General features: G+C 36.3%; 1 protein-coding gene across 5 annotated transcripts in view; it reads right to left on the bottom strand.

Moving 5' to 3' along the window:
* Positions 1 to 4,075: 4,075 nt before the first annotated feature.
* The window catches only part of LOC135201625 (sialin-like), a 62,279-nt gene continuing 44,101 nt past the window's right edge, over positions 4,076 to 22,253 (bottom strand). For all 5 annotated transcript variants that reach the window (XM_064230692.1, XM_064230690.1, XM_064230691.1 and 2 more), the window contains 11 exons: positions 19,611 to 19,711; positions 18,825 to 18,962; positions 14,764 to 14,841; positions 10,583 to 10,738; positions 9,429 to 9,516; positions 8,327 to 8,432; positions 7,801 to 7,912; positions 7,460 to 7,609; positions 6,939 to 7,071; positions 6,573 to 6,814; positions 4,076 to 6,368 (listed from right to left, as the gene is read on the bottom strand). In XM_064230692.1, the coding sequence (XP_064086762.1) occupies positions 6,207 to 6,368; positions 6,573 to 6,814; positions 6,939 to 7,071; positions 7,460 to 7,609; positions 7,801 to 7,912; positions 8,327 to 8,432; positions 9,429 to 9,516; positions 10,583 to 10,738; positions 14,764 to 14,841; positions 18,825 to 18,962; positions 19,611 to 19,711 (1,466 nt within the window). In that variant the 3' untranslated portion in view covers positions 4,076 to 6,206. The remainder of the gene's footprint in view (positions 6,369 to 6,572; positions 6,815 to 6,938; positions 7,072 to 7,459; positions 7,610 to 7,800; positions 7,913 to 8,326; positions 8,433 to 9,428; positions 9,517 to 10,582; positions 10,739 to 14,763; positions 14,842 to 18,824; positions 18,963 to 19,610; positions 19,712 to 22,253) is intronic.

The following is a 22,253-nucleotide window of genomic DNA, read 5'->3' as shown; positions in this document are numbered from 1 at the left end:
TACTACTTCACCCAACAATCACTGCTGTATATAAATGTAGCCTACATTGAAAAGAAAGTGTTAAAATGATGTTGCCTGTACAGTATTATACAAGAATTGTCAATTGTTATTCATAAATAGGTTTGTAGGGACTCCTTACACTCGTGTCCTAGGTGAGGCTTTGTAGGTAGGGGGTTGGGGAGGGTGAATCCCATTATGCCAGGCAAGAAACTGTTTTTCCTTAGCTAAGGGGAAAAGGATTCAACCTAGTTTTACAAAAGGTTTGATCAACTTAGCTACAGTGCTTAGCCTGCAAAAACTCAATACATATGTCTAAATAACATGCAAAACCATATCTCAAAACAATGGACACAGAAAATTTATACTAGTTCTATTACACATTTTTCTTGGTACAAAAACATGTAAATTGGCAAAGGACTTTGCAGAAACACACATCTTAATGTATCATCTTCACAGGAATATCAGTCACAACCCAATTTTCTGCAGAATACTAGTCACAACCCAATTTTCTACAAAAGTAAAAAATTCCCACATAAGAAATTAGACAAGTCTAAATATCCCTTCAAGGGAATTGCAGTACTGTCAGGCACTTCCTTCCTTCAATCTAGAATTCCATCTCTTTATATTTCAAGAAAAAACTGAAATAAAAATGAATAAAATACAAGGATGCACCCTTCCCTGAAGAGGGCCTTGTAACCTAAAGGTAAGATGAGGGAGGGATAGGGTCTCCCAACCTATTTTGATCTATGTGACTTTTCTTTTTTAAAAAGGGAGGGAGAATTTTATGCCAGAGGGAGGTACATACTCCTTGAGTACAATTGACCCTTGGGGAAATGGCCTAGGCCAATTCTCCCTGGGGTGGGGAATGATCAAGGGTAGATATCAGAATGGTATAATGGAATTCACACACAAATAGGCTAGTCATAGAAATATGAAACAGTTTTATGGCAAAATAACCACCGAGCTTCCTAGTTTTCTTACAGGATGTAACAGAAGAGAACTGAATATGGAATTTATGCCAACGGCCAAGTGTTGGGACATGGAGGTCATTCAGTGCTGGTTGGGTACGATTTTATGTAGGATTTGGTGTCTTAAGTCTGGTTAGGTTAGGTTAGGGTTTACCTGTGTTTTCATCCATTTTCCATTGCTCCCTTCAAATAAAAGTTTAAAAAATTGAATAGCTGCCTCACTTATGAGCTCTTATCTTCAGTACATTACAAAGGACATCAATTGATACCGAATACTTCCGAACCACGTCATAAAAAAGGAAAAGGAAAAACCAGCAACAGTATAGGCTAATTAGGGTAAAATACTGAATGGCTGGCCTCTACCATAGCGCGACCACCTTCCCGAAAATCGGAAATTATGGCCTTAATTCGTGACTTGGGAGAAAAAACTTACTTCATGAGGAAAGTAGAGGTCTCGAGGCGTTGCTTCAACGGATGCTGGCCTTAGACTAATGTCTATCCTGGGTTACAAGGCGTTAAAGTACTTTTTCGGGAAAGTGGTTGCACTACGGTAGTGGCCACATGGCCATTCGGTATTTTACCCTACCACATATGAAAATTATAAACAAGCCTACCATTAGTCAGAACTGACTTTAAACTGAAATTTACCACAACTGTTGGTAGATCGATCTAGGGTACTTATCTGCAGCGGCCTAGACTATGGCAGTTGCGGTTTTTCTATACAGCTTTACCTACTGAACAAGAATTTTAAGTAATATTTATTCGGACGACTGTAATTAACCCCCCAGGGGCCAGTACTAAACACTGCGCAATACATTGGACGGCCCAATCCCTAGTGGATGTCGTATCTGCAGTTACGTTCCTTGCAGTCCGTGCGGAGTACTTCTGTAGAAATACCCAACTGCTTTCAACTGACAGTTTGGATCTTACAGTCTAGCCTGAATGAGCCTGCCATGTCCTGGGATGTCGTTAAGCCTGATGCTCTCATCAAACTATGCAAATTTGTCAAAACTACCTAGGCTATTTAGACGTAGGAATGAATCGCAAGAAACCTTCCAATAGCCCAATATACACAAAACCCTAAGCCAGCCAGTGAAGATATCTAACTAGGCCTACCTATCAATACGTTATCTAGCCTAGGCCCGGCCTCGCTACCGGCACTATTACCTATTCAAAGATTGTCTACCTAGGATACCGGCCTATCCTGCATTACGGAATAAGTCAATTATTGTATAATGTAATAATATTTTACAAGTGATTAAGGTTAATTAGATTATAGTATTTCATTAATCTGACAAGATTCCGAGCGAGCCATTGGTAGCTTAGGTTGGGTACGATAGTCCGAAGCTTAAAATATATTTAAGCCTACTTCCTACTCACTTGTCCTTCAAATCCGGTCGTATTTGGAAATTGGATATATTCTCCGTCTGCGCACCAGCTGACATCTTCCCCTAAAGTGACAATGCACTTAGAAAACACTTTAAAATACTTTTTAATCTTGAGAAGGTTCGGTTTATTTACACTTTACTCCGGCCTGTGAGAGAGACCTTCGTTCCGTTGCTATGGCAACGACTTCGGCGCCATAGAGATGGTTTACATAAAGGAGAGAGGAATTTCCTTCTTTTTATGGCGCCATATTGTCGATTTTTCGAAAATATAATCGAATTTCATCGCTTTCCTCAAGGTCTCTGAATTTTAATGGATATGGACATTAAGAACTTCGTGTATTATATTAATAATAAAATGAATTTTCATTTAATTACTTTTTTTCTTATTTTGATTCTTTGCCAATTACTTTTTTATATTTCTCTCATTGTTACAGTTTCCAAAGAAATCTTGATGTCACGAGAGAGAGAGAGAGAGAGAGAGAGAGAGAGAGAGAGAGAGAGAGAGAAGAGAGAATTCAAAATCTTAAAGCAATTCCCTTATTTATTATTATGCTTATGTTGCAAAAGAAAGCTTGCATCTATGTCGATTCTGTGTGAGAGAGAGAGAGAGAGAGAGAGAGAGAGAGAGAGAGAGAGAGAGAGAGAGAGAGAGAGAGAGAGAGAGGTTTCAAAAGGAAAATAAAATAAACGCAACTAATTCGAGTTATTGAAAACATGTATTTATTATAATTATCATTATTATGACTGCTCACTTCGACCGTAATTCAGGAATGAAACATTATACAATTATAATAATTAAACATTTCTTCTTTTTTTATGCGTGACACGGGACAATCAGATTAACCTTAACAATACATGTATAGTTGGATTAATAATGTATAATTATGTATACAAATATGTATATCGCGTATCTCCAAAAAAAGCACACGTATACTCGCGTATCTAACATACACATTGGCAGACGTCAAGTATATATAATTCATATATACAAACATAAACATATATGTTTGTTGCGTGTATCCTCACAAGCTCACATACGGACGTGCATATCATATACATACGCACATATACAATGTATATATATGTATATATATATATATATATCATATATATATATATATATATATATTATATATATATATATATATATATATATATATATATATATATATATATATATTCGCACACACGTTCACGCGTATAGCATTTACATACATAAACAGATACGTACATAAACAATACGTACATGTATAGACATGCAACACTCACACATACTTATACATACACACACACACTGCACAAATTTAAAAGCTTTACTGCTACTATCTAATATACCGCATACAAACGCTTTTTATTTATTAGGTAAGTCAGACGACAGAAGCCAGAATATAATTGTTCTTCACATAAGAGAAATTCTACGCTTTCACTTTTGTGCATTTCTAAGAAAATAAACTTGATAAAGAGATATTCTGATGATGGCCCGGTGGTCTGGGATGGCACCTTAACTGTATAATAGTTCTAAACTACGTGAAAATGAATATACAAATAATATACAGACACTCGCATGTACTGTGTATATCTATATATATATATATAGCTATCATATATATAATATATTTTCTATCTTTTATTTTTCTTATTATATATTTTATATATAATTATATGTATTTATATATATAATATCAATATATAGATATATATATATATATACTACTATAAATATATATATATACAACAAATACTGCTCAAAAAAGGACATTTCAATATCTCTTAACAAGATAGAAAGGAAATTAAAATAAATTTTTTTAGAAGAGGAAAAAACGCATTCGAACACATTTGAACGAAACCTGTACAACGATAGAACTGGGAGAAACAGAGGTTTTACTGAGGCCATCAGTCCTTCAAGAGAGAGAAGTAATACATATAAAACTTTGACTGCAAAGCCATGATCGATGGCTGTATTCAAGAGACTTCTGGGAAATCACTCTTCGCGACTCGCGAATCTGCTGACTGGACAGATTGCCTGAACTGCCTGTCCTTTCTCGTGAGTCATGTCTCTCTGGTGTCTACTGATGGCTTCAGTAACCTCAACAAAGTGTATAACAGCTGCTGGTCTAAGGATCCCTCAAAAGTGGCCGACATTATATTGTTAAAAAAGCTCTAAAATATAAACATCACAAAAATATTTCCTATTTTTTTTCTCGTATAAATATCAGCAGAATAATATTATCATTTCTGACTCTAGAGTCATTACTCTGTTATTCCTTCCGTTTCTAAGTGATGGTCTCAATCTTTAAGAAAAATAATAAAAAATAGATGGTACAGGCGACGCCAGGAAACTTGACCTAAAAAGTTCCCTGCTCATAGAAAATGTTTGGGGTGCCACACGAGCATCTGTCTTCTGGTAATTTTCAAGCTCTATGGTACCACATGTTGAACCCAGTAGCTAATATTTTCTACACTGGGGCAAAACTAAGGTGTTACACATGAGTAACCACGTGCGGCCTCAGTTTTTCCACCATTATGACACCTTTTGTCCAGAGTTTGGTGTCAGGAAGCTGAAAGAAGCCATACAGCGTGCTCGCGTGACACCGACTCCAGGGCACGGTTTGGAGGGTAACGGAGATCCACACTCATTTCTCATAACAAAATAATTTTCCTCATTATGCATGATTTCAAAAAATAAAGGCTTTATGATTCAGTACACAATGTCTGCATGACATACAGGATTTTCTTTTATCACAGAGAATAATGTGAAAATGATTGTTACACCGAATGTCCCTGACCGGTTTCGCGTTTCCTGCGGCCTCTGGCATACTTTGTTGCCTTTCCAGCAGACTTTGCCCCATGTGGTCGATATTTGTGGCAGAACTGAAGACATGACTCCATGATTTGCACCAGTAAAGAAGAGAGTGGTTTCATGGTGCTAAGTCTAAGATAGAATGCTAAAGTTACCAGAGGCTGCTTACGGCACAGCATTTGGAGAACGCTCGTGGGAAAATAAAACTTGCATCTGCATTATGACGCAAGCACTGTGGCCCTAATCCGAATGAGATATATAATTGACTTTGCATTTAATCTCTGACACGTGGTAACTACAACAACAACAACAAAATCATTTCATAAATAGCGACCTATTTAACATTAAATATAATTGATTATAATTTGTCTAAACGAATAAAGATTTGAAAAGTCTAAAAACTGCTCCATGTGATTACTCTAACCAGATTGCAGTTAGTGAGAGAATTGCACTTGACCGATTCTAGAACGATTAGTGTTAAAATGAGCTAACCTTACATTATGAAGGCAATCTTGACCCCAGCTGACATGAGCAATGCTCTTGAACTGAAATAGGTGACATAAGGCTCTAAAGATCTGATACAGGACAAAGGGAGCTATTCCAAGACTTGAGTCAAATGAATGAACACTTCTGAACAGTCTGGAAAAAAATTTGATTTGGCATTTTGTTGCTGACTGTATCGGCTTCATCTCAGATTCTTTTTATGTCAATGTAAATGAGGAATTGAACCTTCCTGAGTTGGTGTTATCAGTCCTATGTATTGCTATGACAGTGGCAAAGACAATGGAGGGTCCATCTACGTGGTGCCTGGCTCAGCCACAGGGTCAGAGAATGTGTCAATTTTTGGTACCCCAATATTCTGCACATTTCTCGGTTAGATACCCTAGTGCTACAGAATATTTCTCGTAATAACTCTGTATACTGAAGTAAAACTGTCAAATTCAAGTTTCTTGAAGCCCTCAGCAATGTAACAGGACCACTGTGTTTTCCAAGTTCTTTGAAAGTTGGTGAACTGGAGAGTCCAGGGAACTTGAGACCGGGATGGTTTGTTTATAATCCTTCATTCAGTCTCTGCTCTTCGGGGTCTGCTTTTCGCTGCGGTTTGGCCCACGGCTGCTCTTCGCCAGAACCAAAGATGGAGAAGAAAATAGCTTCCAGGCTAAATATACCAAGGGTTATGAAAAAGATGGTACGCCAGGCCTCTACAGTTTGCTGTAAAAGATGTAAAAAAAAACGAGTAATTACTTACAATAATATAAGAAAAACAAAGCAGCAATACTCTTAAACCAAAGTTGTCAGAAGTAAGAAAGGTCGCAGAAGGAGACATCCTCCCTGTTGTAGTGAATGTTTCATTATTTATCTTCTATTTCTTATAGTAAATAGAAACGAATTAACTGAAATATAACTAATGCTTACATTGCCGTGGGTCATGTAGCCAACGAAGGATGGGACCACAATGCCAGGAACAGTGGCGAAAGTGTTTGTGATTCCCATGAGGGTGCCAGCGAAAGGTGGGGCTATGTCAATGTGGTTCGACAGGAAACCGGAGTACATGGCACCGACGAACATGGTACCCAGGGTAAGGAGAACCACAGCCAGGTCAGTGTTGCATCCGACATAGGTCACGCCGATCAGACATACGGCTGGGGGGACGGAAGCTGAAACGAGTAATAAGAAAAAAAAAAAAGATTCAGTAACTGGACAGAATGCTAGTAACTAAACTTCACCTTATTGTTTTGCCTCAATCAGTTCTGTTCATCCTTACCCAGGGAAGTACCTCACCTAGGAAAGTGGCCAACTTGCGAGCAAATGTGGTAGTGATGAGTTTCCTGGACCGAAGGGCATCCAGAAGGTTGGCCAAGATCATTGTGAAGATCCACATGCAAAGGAAAGGCACTGCAGAGATTCCAGCATTCTGTGGAGGGAAATTACAAAGTGCATTGGTGGCTGGCAGTCTTCTGAAAGTCTTGCATGTTCTGATACTATGTACTTCTTTTAGAAATAAAGCGATTAAATGTAACTTGCATCCAGGAGAATGATGGGCATAATTTTGATCGTAACTCGTGATAAAAGAGTATATGCTTGCATTGCTCAGATACCACTTAATTTAAATGCATTAAGTGCATAGTTGGATTTTACTCTTGATCTTTCCATTTGATCATAGGAAAAATACTCAACGCAATATAATAGCATCTGATAATTCATTTGTCCATTAGATATACCATATGCATTTTATACTCCTACAAAATAGCAAAAGTCATGGAAGATAAATGAAAGGCAAGAATCCTCTGACGATAACTTACAGCTTTGATGTCAAACTTCAGAATGTATCTCATGTAAGTTGGAAGTTTAACCAGAAGCATGTACCAGCCCCAGTTGCTGCAAGTATGAGCCACGATAATGGCCCACACGGGCATGGATGTCCACACGCTCTTCCAGGGGACGGGGGGTTTCTGGAGCGAGGAAGAGAAGAAGAATAGATGAAGTCAGTTCCGATGCAAAAAGGGAGGCTAACCTGTGCAACTTTATGTCGAAAACTGAGCTGCATATCACCTCATTTGACCCAACTTTAATTGAAGTACTTGGAGGTACTGTTGAATTTTAGAGAGTACAAATCGAAAGAAAGAACTAATGGGTTATTTACCTCAGCTTTAGCAACAGTACCCATAGATGACTCAATGTAGGTCCTTTCGGCCACGGAGATTCTTGGGTGCTTAGCAGGGGTGTCGTAGACGAAGATGAGCCAAAGGACATACCTAGGAAGCGAAACGGTAATGAAGTATTTGCAACCGTGGTATAAAATAAACCTAGTCTTAAGGGCATAATCATTCAAATCCTAGCTTTAGGTAACTCTAGCTACTTCTGGCATTGATTAGAAATGGCTCTCGGCCGCTTAGAGCAGCCCAGTTTGAAATGGAAGAAAAGGAATGCCTCCTCAGCTTGGTAGATGGGACACTCTTGGGAAAGGTTGGGAGATGTCTGACAGAATGGGGAATGCTTATGGGACTGAGTTGAAATGGGTAATAACATCACTGGGACAGATTCCAACTTATCAGATCATTGACACTAAGCAGACAAGGACAAGGTATGCCTCCTCAGCTTGGTAGATGTGACACTTAGGAAGGGTTGGGGAGAGGTCTGACAGAATGGGGAAGGCTTGTGGGACTTACCAGAGCATCGACAGTCCACCTTGGACGTAGAAAATGGCGGACCAGTCAATGGTGGCAGCCAGCAGTCCAGAAAATGGCATGCAGACCAAGGTTCCAAGAGTCATTCCTGTGGGTGGAAAGTGACATTGATATCATTGGAATACCATACAGAATATTCCTGTACTCATGATAGTCTAAATAACTGACAGTCTCTATATTTGCTAAATAAAATAATAAGTATTTATAAGCCGTCTTCAGACTGACCATTTGAATAATAAGTAAGCAAACTTTCATGATAGTTTAGAAGATTGGCAGTCTCTTTCTAAGGTATATAAAAAATAAGGTTTTATAAGATGCCCAATGTCCTAAGACTGAACATTTGCATAATAAGTAAAGCAAAGGACAGACAAAATTGGCTGAAACCATATAACAAGGTTTGAAAGGGGCAGCAGGAGGAAAGATCTCACAGTTGCACTATGGATTAATCAACTGTAAGGAGAAGGTGGAAAATCAGACGGACGGAAGATAACAGGAATGAAAGGGGTTGCAGCTATAAGGGGCCAAAGGGAAGCTGTAAAGATCATTAAGTATTGCCTATAGGGGGCACTACCCCCTACGGGGTTTGATATATAAAATATGCAGTTGCAAAGTGCTAAATGATACATCACAATACAATACAATAATATAACAACGAAGCTACTTTTGGCCTTCAGAAGGTAAGAGAGAGAGAGAGAGAGAGAGAGAGAGAGAGAGAGAGAGAGAGAGAGAGAGAGAGAGAGAGAGAGAAATACCATTCTACGTTTTCAAGGCATTTACAGACTTAAAAAAAAATTCAAAATGAAGTAGGGAACGAATATTGTCCTCCCATACTTTGAACCACAATTTTTATTGTAATGTGTTTGCCACTAACATCAATGTGTACTTTATTAATGCTACTGCTACTACTACTAATAATAATAATTAAAAAAAAACTCATAATCACATGAGTCAATAAAATGGAAAAGTAAATCCACAATAATATGTCTGCTTTGTATTTTAAGTAACAAAATCAAACTGACATATTATTGTGGATTTACTTTTCCACTACTACTACTAATAATAATGATGGGAAAGGACACTGCACCTGCATATATAGTGGAGGCAATTTTAGACCTTTCCTGTGGAGGGGCCCAGTTGGCAATCAGGACGTGCATCCCGGGTAGAGTTACGCCCTGTGGAGGAAAAATAAGAGGAGTGACATGAAATCTCGGGTTACTAACGCTCGACATTTGTTCGCCCATTCCATCGGCCTCCGCCTCAACTAGGAGGTACATAGTTAGGGGGAAGAAATAGTCCAGTGACAAATATATAAATGTAGAGGTATTTTAATAACAGGACCTCATTTATACAGGGATGGTATCTTGCAGAGATTTTTATTTTTAAGATATAGTTTTTTCAAGCTTTCAAGGACTGTCTGTCCTCATTGTCAGGTAGCTGTATTATTGTGCAAATGATTATATATATATATATATATATATATATATATATATATCTATATATATATATATATATGTATATATATGTATATATATACTATATATGTATATACATATATACATACAGGCAGTCCCCGGGTTATGACTGGTTCGGCTTACGATGTTCCGAGGTTAAGGCGCTTTTCAATTATATTCATCAGAAATTATTTCCAGGGTTACGAAACCTACAACGCTGATCTCGCAGAAGAAATATGACACCAAAAATGCAAAATAATCAATATTTGAAGTTTTTTTATGAAAAAAGCAATAAGAATGCAGTTTACATAGTTTTTAATGCACCCAAAGCATTAAAAGTAGGGTTTTCTTAGGATTTTTGATGACGTTCCGGCTTACGATGATTTTCGGCTTTCGACGCATCTCAAGAACAGAACACCCGTCGTAACCCGGGACTACCTGTGTAAATATATATATATATATATATATATATATATATATATATATATATATATATATATATATGTATGTATGTATGTATGTATATATATACACACACACATATATATGTATCTATATATATATATATATATATATATATATATATATATATATTATATCGTTACATCGTTACTCCTATTAGAGGTTGGCCTCAGGGAAGAATAAAGAGAACGGTAACTGTCCCATTCACAATCCATTCTCTGAATCACCGAATGACGCACAACATACCCATTTATATTCAAGCACAATACCCACTACCCTTCTCCCCCAAATCTCCTCGCACGACATAAACGTCAAGTGAACTTACCCCAGCAATGCCCATGCCCACTCTGATGACGATGACCCAAATGTAGGAGCCGGAGGCTGCTATAGGCGTCAGGAGGGCCAAAACTGCATTGGCCAGGGTGCCCAAACCGAAGACGTGCTTGGCGCTGAATTTCTCGGCTACCCAGCCGCCGGGGACCTGGAATTATTATCAATATTACTAATATTCAGGAGACGAACCCTATTTATATGGAACAAGCCTACCACATCAGGCCACTGACTTAAAATTCAAACTTCCAAACAATACTATTATTATTATTATTATTATTATTATTATTATTATTCAGGAGATGAACTATATTCATAAGGAACACACCCACCACATGGGGCCACTGACTTGAACTTTAAGCTTACAAAAAGAATATCAAGGTGTTCATTACAATTAAGTAGCAGAAGGCAATGGGATATACAGAAAGATGGGATCACTTATTAAAAAGAGAAAAAACAATTAACAAATTAATAGATAAATATAGAGAAAGTGTAAGTAAATGACTCAAATATAAGGATTAGGGTTGTAAGGCACTGCATCTTTATTTGAACTTCTTCTTAAGTTTCAATTGCACGACTTCCTCAGTAGGGAGATTCTCCCGCAGGAGGATAAAGGAAGAGGAATAAAGGAGGAATGAAGGAGGAATAAGGGACCTCTGGAACTTTGGAGAAGTTCGACGAAGGAATGGAAAGCAATGATTCAAAGCTGATTTGAATTTCAACTATTTGAATTGGACTACGAATTAACATCAGTAACGAAACTACTACTGGATGAAAAGATCAATTGAAATTTGCAGAGAAGAACAAAATTGTTGGTTTTAGAATGGGAAATTGACACGGATTTTAATAAGAGTTCGAATTCGGCCAGGTCAGGTTAGATTAAGTTGCCATCTGCACTACTTTCTCCAACATTTTATATATAATATATCCGTATTTACCTGTATATTATCACTTACGAATATGTTTTCCCAGTCTTTTTTAATTCTTCATTTATTTCTAACCATTTTATATTCTTGTTTATGTCTTACATCAATCTGAAACTTCAATATGTAACCTAAACATTCTACTGTACTGTCACACTATAGTAAGTATATCGCTTCCCCTTCGAAACACAAAAGGCTTTGTTTTTCAAAAGTCCATAAAATGAAACCTGGGATGATTCAAAATGTTATATTCGACTTTCATTAAAGATACAGTTAGAGATAGGGTTACGTTTACATTAGGAATCTGAAATAAACTCACTAGACTGATTTAGAAAATTGTTGAATTAGACAACAAATTTACTCTACAACCAGAAATAATATCAGATACATTTGACATCAACCGAGCGCCAATATGAATGATGACTCAACGTCACTCACACTCATAAGCAATTATGTAAATAAAGATGAATAAAATCACAGATTTAAAATTTTTTTTATTTTAATTCTTCTAACATCTCATCAGATTGATGGTTGTCTAAAAATAAATTCTGGCGTCACACCAACAGTGGTCATTATATAGCCTGTCTCGTACCCGGAAGTGTTCTGGAGAGAGAGAGAGAGAGAGAGAGAGAGAGAGAGAGAGAGAGAGAGAGAGAGAATATATATATATACATCTGACGAAATGAAAACTGGCGTCGCAGTGAAGGAAGGTCATCTAATGTTGTGGAAAACGAAGATTATGGCGCAAGAATCCGGCTTCCTTTCCTGGGCCCGCGGTGAGAGAGAGAGAGAGAGAGAGAGAGAGAGAGAGAGAGAGAGAGAGAGAGAGAGAGAGAGAGAGAGATAAATTTAGAAGAGGCGGATCCATAGTGCCGTATGACATTGACATTCAGTGATGTCATTGAATGTCCTTTTTGACGTCACTAATGTCAGTGCCAGGCTCTCTCCCTCTCTCATAATCTACATAGTTTTCGTATCATTCTCTCTCTGTCTCACTTAATGTACTTAGTTTTCGTATCTCTCTCTCTCTCTCTCTCTCACTTAATGTACTTAGTTTTCGTATCATTCTCTCTCTCTCACTTAATGTACTTAGTTTTCGTATCTCTCTCTCTCTCACTTAATGTACCTAGTTTTCGTATCTCTCTCTCTCTCTCTCTCTCTCTCTCACTTAATGTACTTATTTTTCGTATCATTCTCTCTCTCTCTCTCTCTCTCTCTCTCTCATAATTTACTTAGTTTTCGTATCATTCTCTCTCTCTCTCTCTCCTCTTCTCTCCTCTGATCTCTCTCCCCCTCTCATAATTTGCTTAGTTTTTGTTTTAGTAATCATCTCTCTAGCTCCTCTGTTTCAACAATTTAGTTTTCGTGTCATTCTCTCTCTCTCTCTCTCTCTTGTAACTCCTTCGATTTCTCCTCGGATGGACTAACAAGTCTTTGAGACATCCTAATCCTTGTAACTTCTTGTAACTCTCATAATTTACTTACTTTTCGTATCATTCTCTCTCTCTCTCTCTCTCTCTCTCTCTCTCTCTCTGTTTTTAATTCTCACATATCGATCAGTCGTTCGTAATACTTCCTCTCTCTCTCTTTCTCTCTCTCATCATTTCTTTTTCATCTTCTGACATTTAACACATTCCAACTTAGTCTCTTCCTCGATTCACGTGTACACTCTTTTCCATGTTCTCCAAGCGTTAGTTTAATTCCTCCTATCTCCGCGTCTCTCTCTTTTATTTATTCACTTTTTAAAAATTTTATTCTGACATATTTCATATTATCCTCTTCCTCTCTCTCTCTCTCTAACCCCATCTACATTCTCTTCTCCAATCTTTGTCGCTCTCTTTTATTCATTCATTCTTTTTTTCTCCTATCTACGTGTCTCTCTCTTTTATTTATTCATTCTTTTTTCTTTTACTCTGACATATTTCATATTATTCTCTTCCTCTCGCTCTCACTCTCTCTATACCAATTTACATTCTCTTCTCCTATCGCTGTCTTTCTCTTTTGTTTATTTATTCTTTTTTCTTTTATTCTGACATATCCCATCTTATTCTCTCTCCCTCTCTCTCTATACCAATTTACATTCTCTTCTTCTATCTCTGCCTCTGTCTCTCTCTCTTTTATTCATTCATTCTTTTTTATTCGTTAAATTCTTCCTATCTCTTATTCCCTCTTTCATTCATTCATTTTTTTTTCTTTTACGCGTTAAATTCCTCCTATCTCTTATTCCCTCTTTTATTTGTTCATTCCTTTTTCCCTTTTATTCGTTAAATTCCTCCTATCTCTTATTCCCTCTTTTATTTGTTCATTCCTTTTTCCCTTTTATTCGTTAAATTCCTTCTATCTCTTATTCCCTCTTTTATTTGTTCATTTTTTTCCCTTTTATTCGTTAAATTCCTTCTATCTCTTATTCCCTCTTTTATTTGTTCATTCTTTTTTTCCCTTTTATTCGTTGCATTCGGCTGTGTACAGAATCTGTTTACTCCGACTTTCTGCCTTTCATGCAGTGGGTCAACTTGCAACGTTGCATATCATGCAAGGCAGAGCAGCTTACTCTAATGCCTAGCCTAGTCATCACTACAGAGAGAGAGAGAGAGAGAGAGAGTTACAAGGGTTAGGATGTCTCAAAGACTTGTTAGTCCATCCGAGGAGACATCGTGTGCTCACTTATTGTAGGAGGCAGCGAGATGAGTGCGAGAGAGAGAGAGATGAGAGAGACGAGGAGAGAGAGAGAGAGAGAGAGAGAGAGAGAGTAACGAAGCAAATTATGAGAAATATACTGTACAAAAACTAGTTAAATTATGAGAGAGAGAGAGAGAGAGAGAGAGAGAGAGAGAGAGAGAGAGAGAGAGATATTATACAAAAACAATTTAAATTGAGAGAGAGAGAGAGAGAGAGAAGAAGCATACAGGTGTCTCCCACCTGTGTGAATACAGGCAGGTGAGTGAGTGTACCTGTCCAGACAGAAAGCTAATTAAAAAAAAATAGTATTTCAAGTAATACTGATACATAAATGTGTCAGGTACACCAAGAGTGATCTAAAAACTAAACATGTAGTTTTCATCATATGAAAAGGGCAGTCTACAAATACACTACAGGTTTCTGAAGAGTAGACCACAGTACCTAAAAGAGTAGACAACATGATATAGTAGAAGGGTCTCGGAGAATTGACCCTAATGTTTAGGAGTAGACAAAAGGGTTCTAGAGAGCCGACTACAAGGGGAATAAAAGACTCACCTGAGTAAACCGCACTCACCTGAGTGAAGATGTATCCGTAGAAGTAGGAGGCGAGGATCACACCTTGGATATTGTCGTCCCAAACGAAGGGGCCATCCTACAAGATTTAAACAAAAAAGTGTCCTATTAGTTTGTTTTTGGAATTCCTAAATTACTGCAACGCCAGGTTAAACAAATAAATCAATTAATGAGTGAAGCAGTTTGAATGGTGGTTTAAATTCATACATACAGACAGACATACATACATACATACATACATAATATATATATATATATATATATATATATAATATGTATACAGCTAATATTATTGAATTTTTACTTTTTGGTTTTGATTTAGAAAGTTATATTCTGTTTTTTAGGCTAAAGGATAATTCACCAAATAAATAATTGTATTAATAATTATAATAATTCATTAGTATATACGAGAAAATCGATTTATAATTTCTGTGGGTTTGTAAACTATTCGACTTCCATTACGTTTTGCACAATAACAAATACAAAAATACATTCAATAAAAAGTAATTGAGACAGACAGCCAATTATATCAAATACAAAAATAAATAAATGACACAGACTTCCTATTTCGAAATCACCCTTCAAAGATATTCTAACACCCCTTAAGTCTTAGGAGATTTTACAAAGCGTAATTACGAGAAAGGAAGGAAAGTTGAACAATAAATAAAAATAAGAAGTGAATCTGAAGCCATATTCACGTCTTGATTCACAGGAGTTGAATTACTGAAAAATATATATGGAAGTCTACATTTGAGCTTAAACACACACACACATACACATATGGAAAGGAGCAAGCTGCATACATATATATATATATATATAATATATATATATATATATATATATATATATATATATATATATATATATGTGTGTGTGGTGTGTGTGTGTGTGTATGTAGTGGGTGCGGTGTGTGTGTGGTATGTATGTACCCTCCTGTCCTCTCCTTCTCTCGCCTATTTTTACGGACCCAGAAGTCAAATCAAGGTTGTTCGCATAAAAATGGCATGGGCAGAAGAAATTCGGGTTGCGACAGAGCCTTGCCCCCCTCAACCCATAACCCCCCCCCCCCTCAACAACTCTAGCTCTTAGTAGAGGACGCCAAAGAGGGGGGGGGGGGGGGCAGTGCCCAGGCAAGATTTATGGAAGTCGTGGAGCTCTGGTGCATAAAGATGACTTTTCTTCACTCGAGGGCAATCTAACACTTTGGGATTTAAAGTTCTAAGTCACTGAGCTTTACATTTTGTTTAGGTATTTATATTTCTTTTTTATATTTTTAAATTCTAAGGCAGTGAGTTTCGTTTCATTTGGTTATTTTGATTTACTTAATTTTTTTTAGATTGAGACCCTGTTTTAAAATTCTAAGCTACTGAGTTTTTTTTATTCAGTTATTTTTATTTGTTTTTTATTTAAAGTTTTTTATAGAGACCCTCCTTTAAAATTCTGAGTTAATGAGTTTTATTTCATTTAGTTATTTTTAGTTCTTATTAAATTTTTTTTTAGATGGAGGACACTTTTCAAATTCTAAGCTACTGAGTTTTATTTTATTGAGTTATTTTCATTTTTTATGGAGACCTTGTTTTAAATGACTAAGGCAGCGAGTTTTAGTTCATTTGGTTATTTTTGTTTTTTATTTTTATTATTAGTTACTTCTATTTCTTTTTTATTTATTTAAATTATTGGTTACTTCTCTTTCTTTTTATTTATTTAAATGGAGTCCCTACTTTTTAAAACTCTAAGTTACTGAGTTTGATTTTATTTGGTTATTTTTTATTTAAGTTTTATTTTTATTTTAGGTTTCTATTTTAGATGGAGACCCTACTTTTAAAATTCTAAGTTACTGAGTTTCATTTTATTTGGTTATTTTTATTTAAGTTTTATTTTTAGTTATTTCTATTTCTGTTTTATTATCTTATTTTCAATGGAGACCCTACTTTTAAAATTTTAAGCTACTGAGTTTTTATTTTATTAGATTAACATTGAGTTACTGAATTTTATTTTATTTATCTATTCATATTTTTATTTCCTTTTTTAAGCGGAGAAAATGACTTAAAAGGGACCATTATAGACTTGAAATTCAAGCTTCCAAAGAGATCAGTCATTAGAAAAACATAAATTAACAATTTAATAAATAAACAAACGCAAATTCAGCTGAATGACTGACTTTTTTCAAACACCTTCATTTTTTTTTTGGAGGGGGGGGGGGGGGGAGGGGGCATGGGAGGGCAGTTTTCGCTATCCAAAATATAAAAAGTTAATCTCGAAATGTCATCGGTACAAATAAAAATCCAGATTCGTACAAAAACTGAATTGGCCCACCTGTCACCCCTCTCGAAATGTCTTGGTTACGTAACTTACGTATGGACAAAATACATAGACTAAGTACTCAAGGCTGCCTTCATTACAAATAGCAGAGCAAAAAATCTATTGAGAGAAAACTCGTTCTTTGATTTTGTTTTCTGGATGTTTCACAAATGAGTTTCTTAAAGTCCTACAGAAAAAGTCCCATGAAGTATCACGAAAAAAAGTCCCATGAAGTCCCACACAAAAATTCCATCATACAATCACAGAAAAGGTCCCATAAAATTCCACAACAAAACCCATGAAATCCTCCCCCCAGAAATCGGAAAAAATAAAGTCCATAAAAAAAAAAAAAAAAAAAAAAAAAAAAAAAAAAAAAAAAAACAAAAAAAAAAAAAAAAATTCCAAACGAAAAAAAAAGTCCCAAGCAGAAAGTTCCCACGAGTTCTCCCCTAAAAAATCAGAAATTAAGTCCTACATCCTACAAAAAAAAAAAAAGTCTGTCATAGAGTTCCTAATAGGTCCCACTAAAAAAAAAAAAAAAAAAAAAAAAAAAAAAAAAAAAAAAAAAAAAAAAACATGAAGTCCAACAGCACAAAAGCCCGTCGTAAAGTCTAACAAAAACTCCCATGAAGTCCCGCAGGAGCAATGACTTGACAGCCCTGCCTTTAGATCAAACACGGGAGAGCTGTCAGCCTCCATCAAGTCCAATTGAACCAATTGACTTGAGTCGCGCGCCACTGAGAAAGGGGGAGAGCGAGTGAGAGAGAGAATTGAATACAAGATAAACGCAAGTGTTAACATCTCTTGTGTGTGCCTGATGCATCTCCTAAGTGATACCTGGGAGTATAGTAGTAGAAGTGATACGTGTGGGATATGGACATACCAGTACTGCTCCTCCCTCGGCCTGCGATTAGGGTTGATTGAGAAAGATCCTGCCCTGGAGGAAAACGTGACGCTGATCGTGTAGGGACGATTTACTTGAATGCAGGTCAGGAAAATGCTCGCGCTCTCTCTCTCTCTCTCCCTCTCTCTCTCTCTCTTACACACACACACACATACTCAGTTCCTAACACCCTCGGGTAAATAGCGAAGGGCACAAAATTGATTCCTTCAGAAGAAGGTTTTTAGGTCTGTTGAAAAGGCCACTGATGTTCCCCCACTGACCTGGGCATGGTATGATGTATACCTGATGGGTAGTCGACTGTGAGGGGTTGTAGTAAGGGTAGGGAAGAATGTGAGGCTACCAACTACAACCTCAGTGGCTAGCAACTACAACCCCACCAGTCCCTTCCCGAATATAATTTGATAGTACCCTGCAACCCCCCTGTTAGGACCCGATACCACCCAAAAACTAGGGCTTACTAGGCCCGTTATCCCCTCCGAAATAAGACTTACTGGGAGCGTGCATCCCCTAAAAATAAGACTTGGTAGGACCTGGTAAACCCCCATAAATAAGACTTACTGGGACCCAGTAACCCCACACAGACATTCTAGAACCCAGTACCCCATACAAAATAAGACTTTCCAGGACTGTAACCCCCAAAAATACGTCTTCCTACACAGTATCCCCCCCCAAAAAAAAAAAAAAAAAAAAACACTCTAGAACCCAGTACCTCGCCCCCCAAAGACTAAGACTTGCTTAGACCCAGTACCCCCCACAATAAGTCTCGCCAGGAACAGTACCTCCCTATAAATTCAAAACTTCCTACGACCCACAAAATGAAAAATTCTCGTCCGAAGAATTGCATTCACACCCACCAGCAAATCTTCCTTCTTCTCCTCGACGCCGCATTGGTTCTCAGATACCGTCGAGTTGTCCTCAGCTGCGTCGCCGTGGTGGTCCTCTTCGTGGTCTCCGTGGTGGGCTGTCAGCTCCGCTACGGCAGTGTGGTTCACCTGTTTTGGGGAGGACCATCATAATGGGTTAATTAGTGGTCGCATTCACCTTTAAGATTCAAAAATTAGTTATTTGTTTCTTTGTATTTAATTTCTCCTATTATTATTATTATTATTATTATTATTATTAAAGGAAGACCTTTATTCATATATAACAATCCCATTATTGATAAAGAAGAAAACTGAAAGAGGTTTTTGTTTGGTTAATCCCATTATTATTATTATTATTATTATTATTATTATTATTATTATTATTATTATTATTATAGAACAATCCCACTTAAGAATATTATGGCGTTCATCAGAAAGAAGTAACAGATGGTAATAGGAATTACTGAAAGAAGAAATCATTTATCAAAAAAGGAGATATAAACCAAAAAATTAATGAAGGTAAAAATTTAAGCAAATTATTATTATCAACAAATTACCCAAAAATTCCACCGAAATTCATCCATTGGATTTTTTGAGATATCTTGTGAAAATGAAATTCATACATTTTGGGACAAAGTTGGATCTTCCATATTACTTTCCGATTTCTGAAGGTCAAAGAAAATACCAATAAAGAGGAAATGGGACAAAGGAGGAAAAGAGGAGAGCAATATGATACTAAGAGCAATCTCCCCACAGCAACTGTTGCTAGCAACTCACCATAGCAATGATGGCAACGCTGAGATTGACCTTCAACCCGTAGACGATCATGAAGCCGACGCATCCCAGTATCGCCGTGACCCATCGCGCCGGAAGTCCACCTGGGGATACAAAAAGGGGATACATTAATCTAGGGATACGTAGGCATACACAAACAAAGGAGAGAGAGAGAGAGAGAGAGAGAGAGAGAGAGAGAGAGAGAGAGAGAGTCCACCAGGGATACAAGAAAGGGGATACATTAATCCAGGGATACGTAGGCATACACAAACAAAGGAGAGAGAGAGAGAGAGAGAGAGAGAGAGAGAGAGAGAGAGAGAGAGAGAGAGAGGAGAGACGATGGCCACCAGGGATACAATAGGGGATACATTAATCCAGGGATACGTAGGCATACCACAAACAAAGAGAGAGAGAGTGGGGGGATACAAAAAAGGGGATACATTGGAATGGAAATACAGTGAGATGAAGAGAGAGAGAGAGAGAGAGAGAGAGAGAGAGAGAGAGAGAATTCGGTCCAAAGACAGGCACCCATTTCTCATCAACTTGTGCCAAGATTGAATGATGGACTGACTACTATCACGTTCTGGCGTCGCAGACGCAAAGGTCACTGACATCCTCGACCGATGTCAGGTATGTGTGTGGGTGTGTGTATGTGTGTTATGACACAGGTGAGTGTAGTCAATTAAGACAGGTATGTAACGAACACTCACCTGTCAAGGTGAGTTTAAGGTGAGACAATTTGCAGGTAAGAAATTTGTATGATAAGTTGAAGACTTGTCTACAACCTGTCCTAAACACAACAAGAACAAAAACAATAGTGATAAATGATACTAAATACAACCACTAATACTACTACTATCACTAATAATAATAATAATAATAATAATAATAATAATAATAATAATAATAATAATAATAATAATGGGGAAATAAATCCACAGATATATATGGGTACAAATATATAGACAAATGTTTAAATTCATTTCTAAATATATTTGTACCCAGGAAAACAGAATATGCTTACGAATATTGTTCTTTGTTTTTTCCAATATATTAATATACAACAATTTATGACAGTAACTATCATGGCCACCCTGTTAAAATACTACTATGTTTATAAATATTTATTTATTTTCAATATAATATTTTGTACTAAACAAACAATATACTTATGGATGTATTTTTGCTTTTCCAAATATACTAATATACAACAATTTATGACAGTAACTATCATGGCTACCCTGTTAAAATACTTTTCTATTTAAAAACATTTTGGTTTATTTTTAAGTATATTTGTACCATAACAAACAGAATATACTTTCGAATATCTTTTTCCTACTCCCAACATACTAATATACTACAATTCATGGACATCCTGTTGAAATATATCTACAAAATATAAATATTTCAAAATATTCTTAAAAAACATTCACAAAAATATTTATACCGAAACAAACAGAATATACTTACGAATATTTTTAGTTTTCCCCAATATACTAACATACTACAACTTATGACCGTAACTAGCATGGCCATCCTACTAAAATATATTCTAAAAAATATATATATTTAAAAAATAATTAAACCAATATATTTATACCTAAAAAACAGAATCTAAGTTCGAATATCTTTTTGATTTTCCCAAAATACTGATATAACAGAATTTATGACAGTACCTAGGCTATCATGACCTTGCATTGAAAACACATCAAAACTAATAAATAATATTCCTAGGCTATCGTTGCATTAACTTTAAAGTACTACTGATATCACATCTAATAAATAATATCCCTCATCATTACTTGTATGAGCACCATCAATAAGCATCCTATTTACAATAGGACTCCGCGAGGATTCCTATAGTAAATAGGAAAAGGACTCGGCAAGGATTTCACACTCGGCCCTCATAAAAACGACAAAGAAAAAAATCCTATTGGATGATCGTCCTCGATCCTGAATAGGACTGAATGAGTCAAGTGGTTGATCGGTCTCCGTGTGAAGGATATATACGATTGACTCGTGACAAATGGCTGGTTGATATGAATGGACTTCATATGGGAAATGATGGGTCATTTGTCTCTCTCTGGGGCAGAAGTGGCTTTTGAGCTTGTTTTGAATATTTATATTCTGAATATTTATCGAGCGTCTTTTGAATAATATTTATCTTCTGAATATTTATTGAGCTTTTTTTGAATATTCATCTTCCGAATATTTATTGAGCGTCTTTTGAATAAATGTTAGCTTGAAATGAATACACTACTGTGTAAGCGTGTATGTATGTGCGCATATAGTATATATATATATATATATATATATATATATATATATATATATATATTTTGTTATGGTACAGTCCACGATGAAACTCTTGTTATATAATATGATACATTAAAAAATATATATATAGCGATATGGCCCACAGAAGTGGACGGGAGCTATAAGCTCTGTACATATATATATTTCATTTATATACATGTTTTTGTTTTATAAGGAGAATTTTATTGTGGACTTTACCGTAACCATTATCATGATGTACTTTTATATTACACACACACATATAAATAATATATATAATATATATATATATATATATATATATCTATATATATACAGCGGTTTATCATCAGACAATCACCGTCCAAACGA

Source organism: Macrobrachium nipponense, chromosome 28, assembly GCF_015104395.2.
Source record: "Macrobrachium nipponense isolate FS-2020 chromosome 28, ASM1510439v2, whole genome shotgun sequence".
NCBI classification, from domain to species: Eukaryota; Metazoa; Arthropoda; class Malacostraca; order Decapoda; family Palaemonidae; genus Macrobrachium; species Macrobrachium nipponense.
Note: the sequence above shows the minus strand (reverse complement) of the source record. Positions and strands in the feature narration are given on the sequence as shown.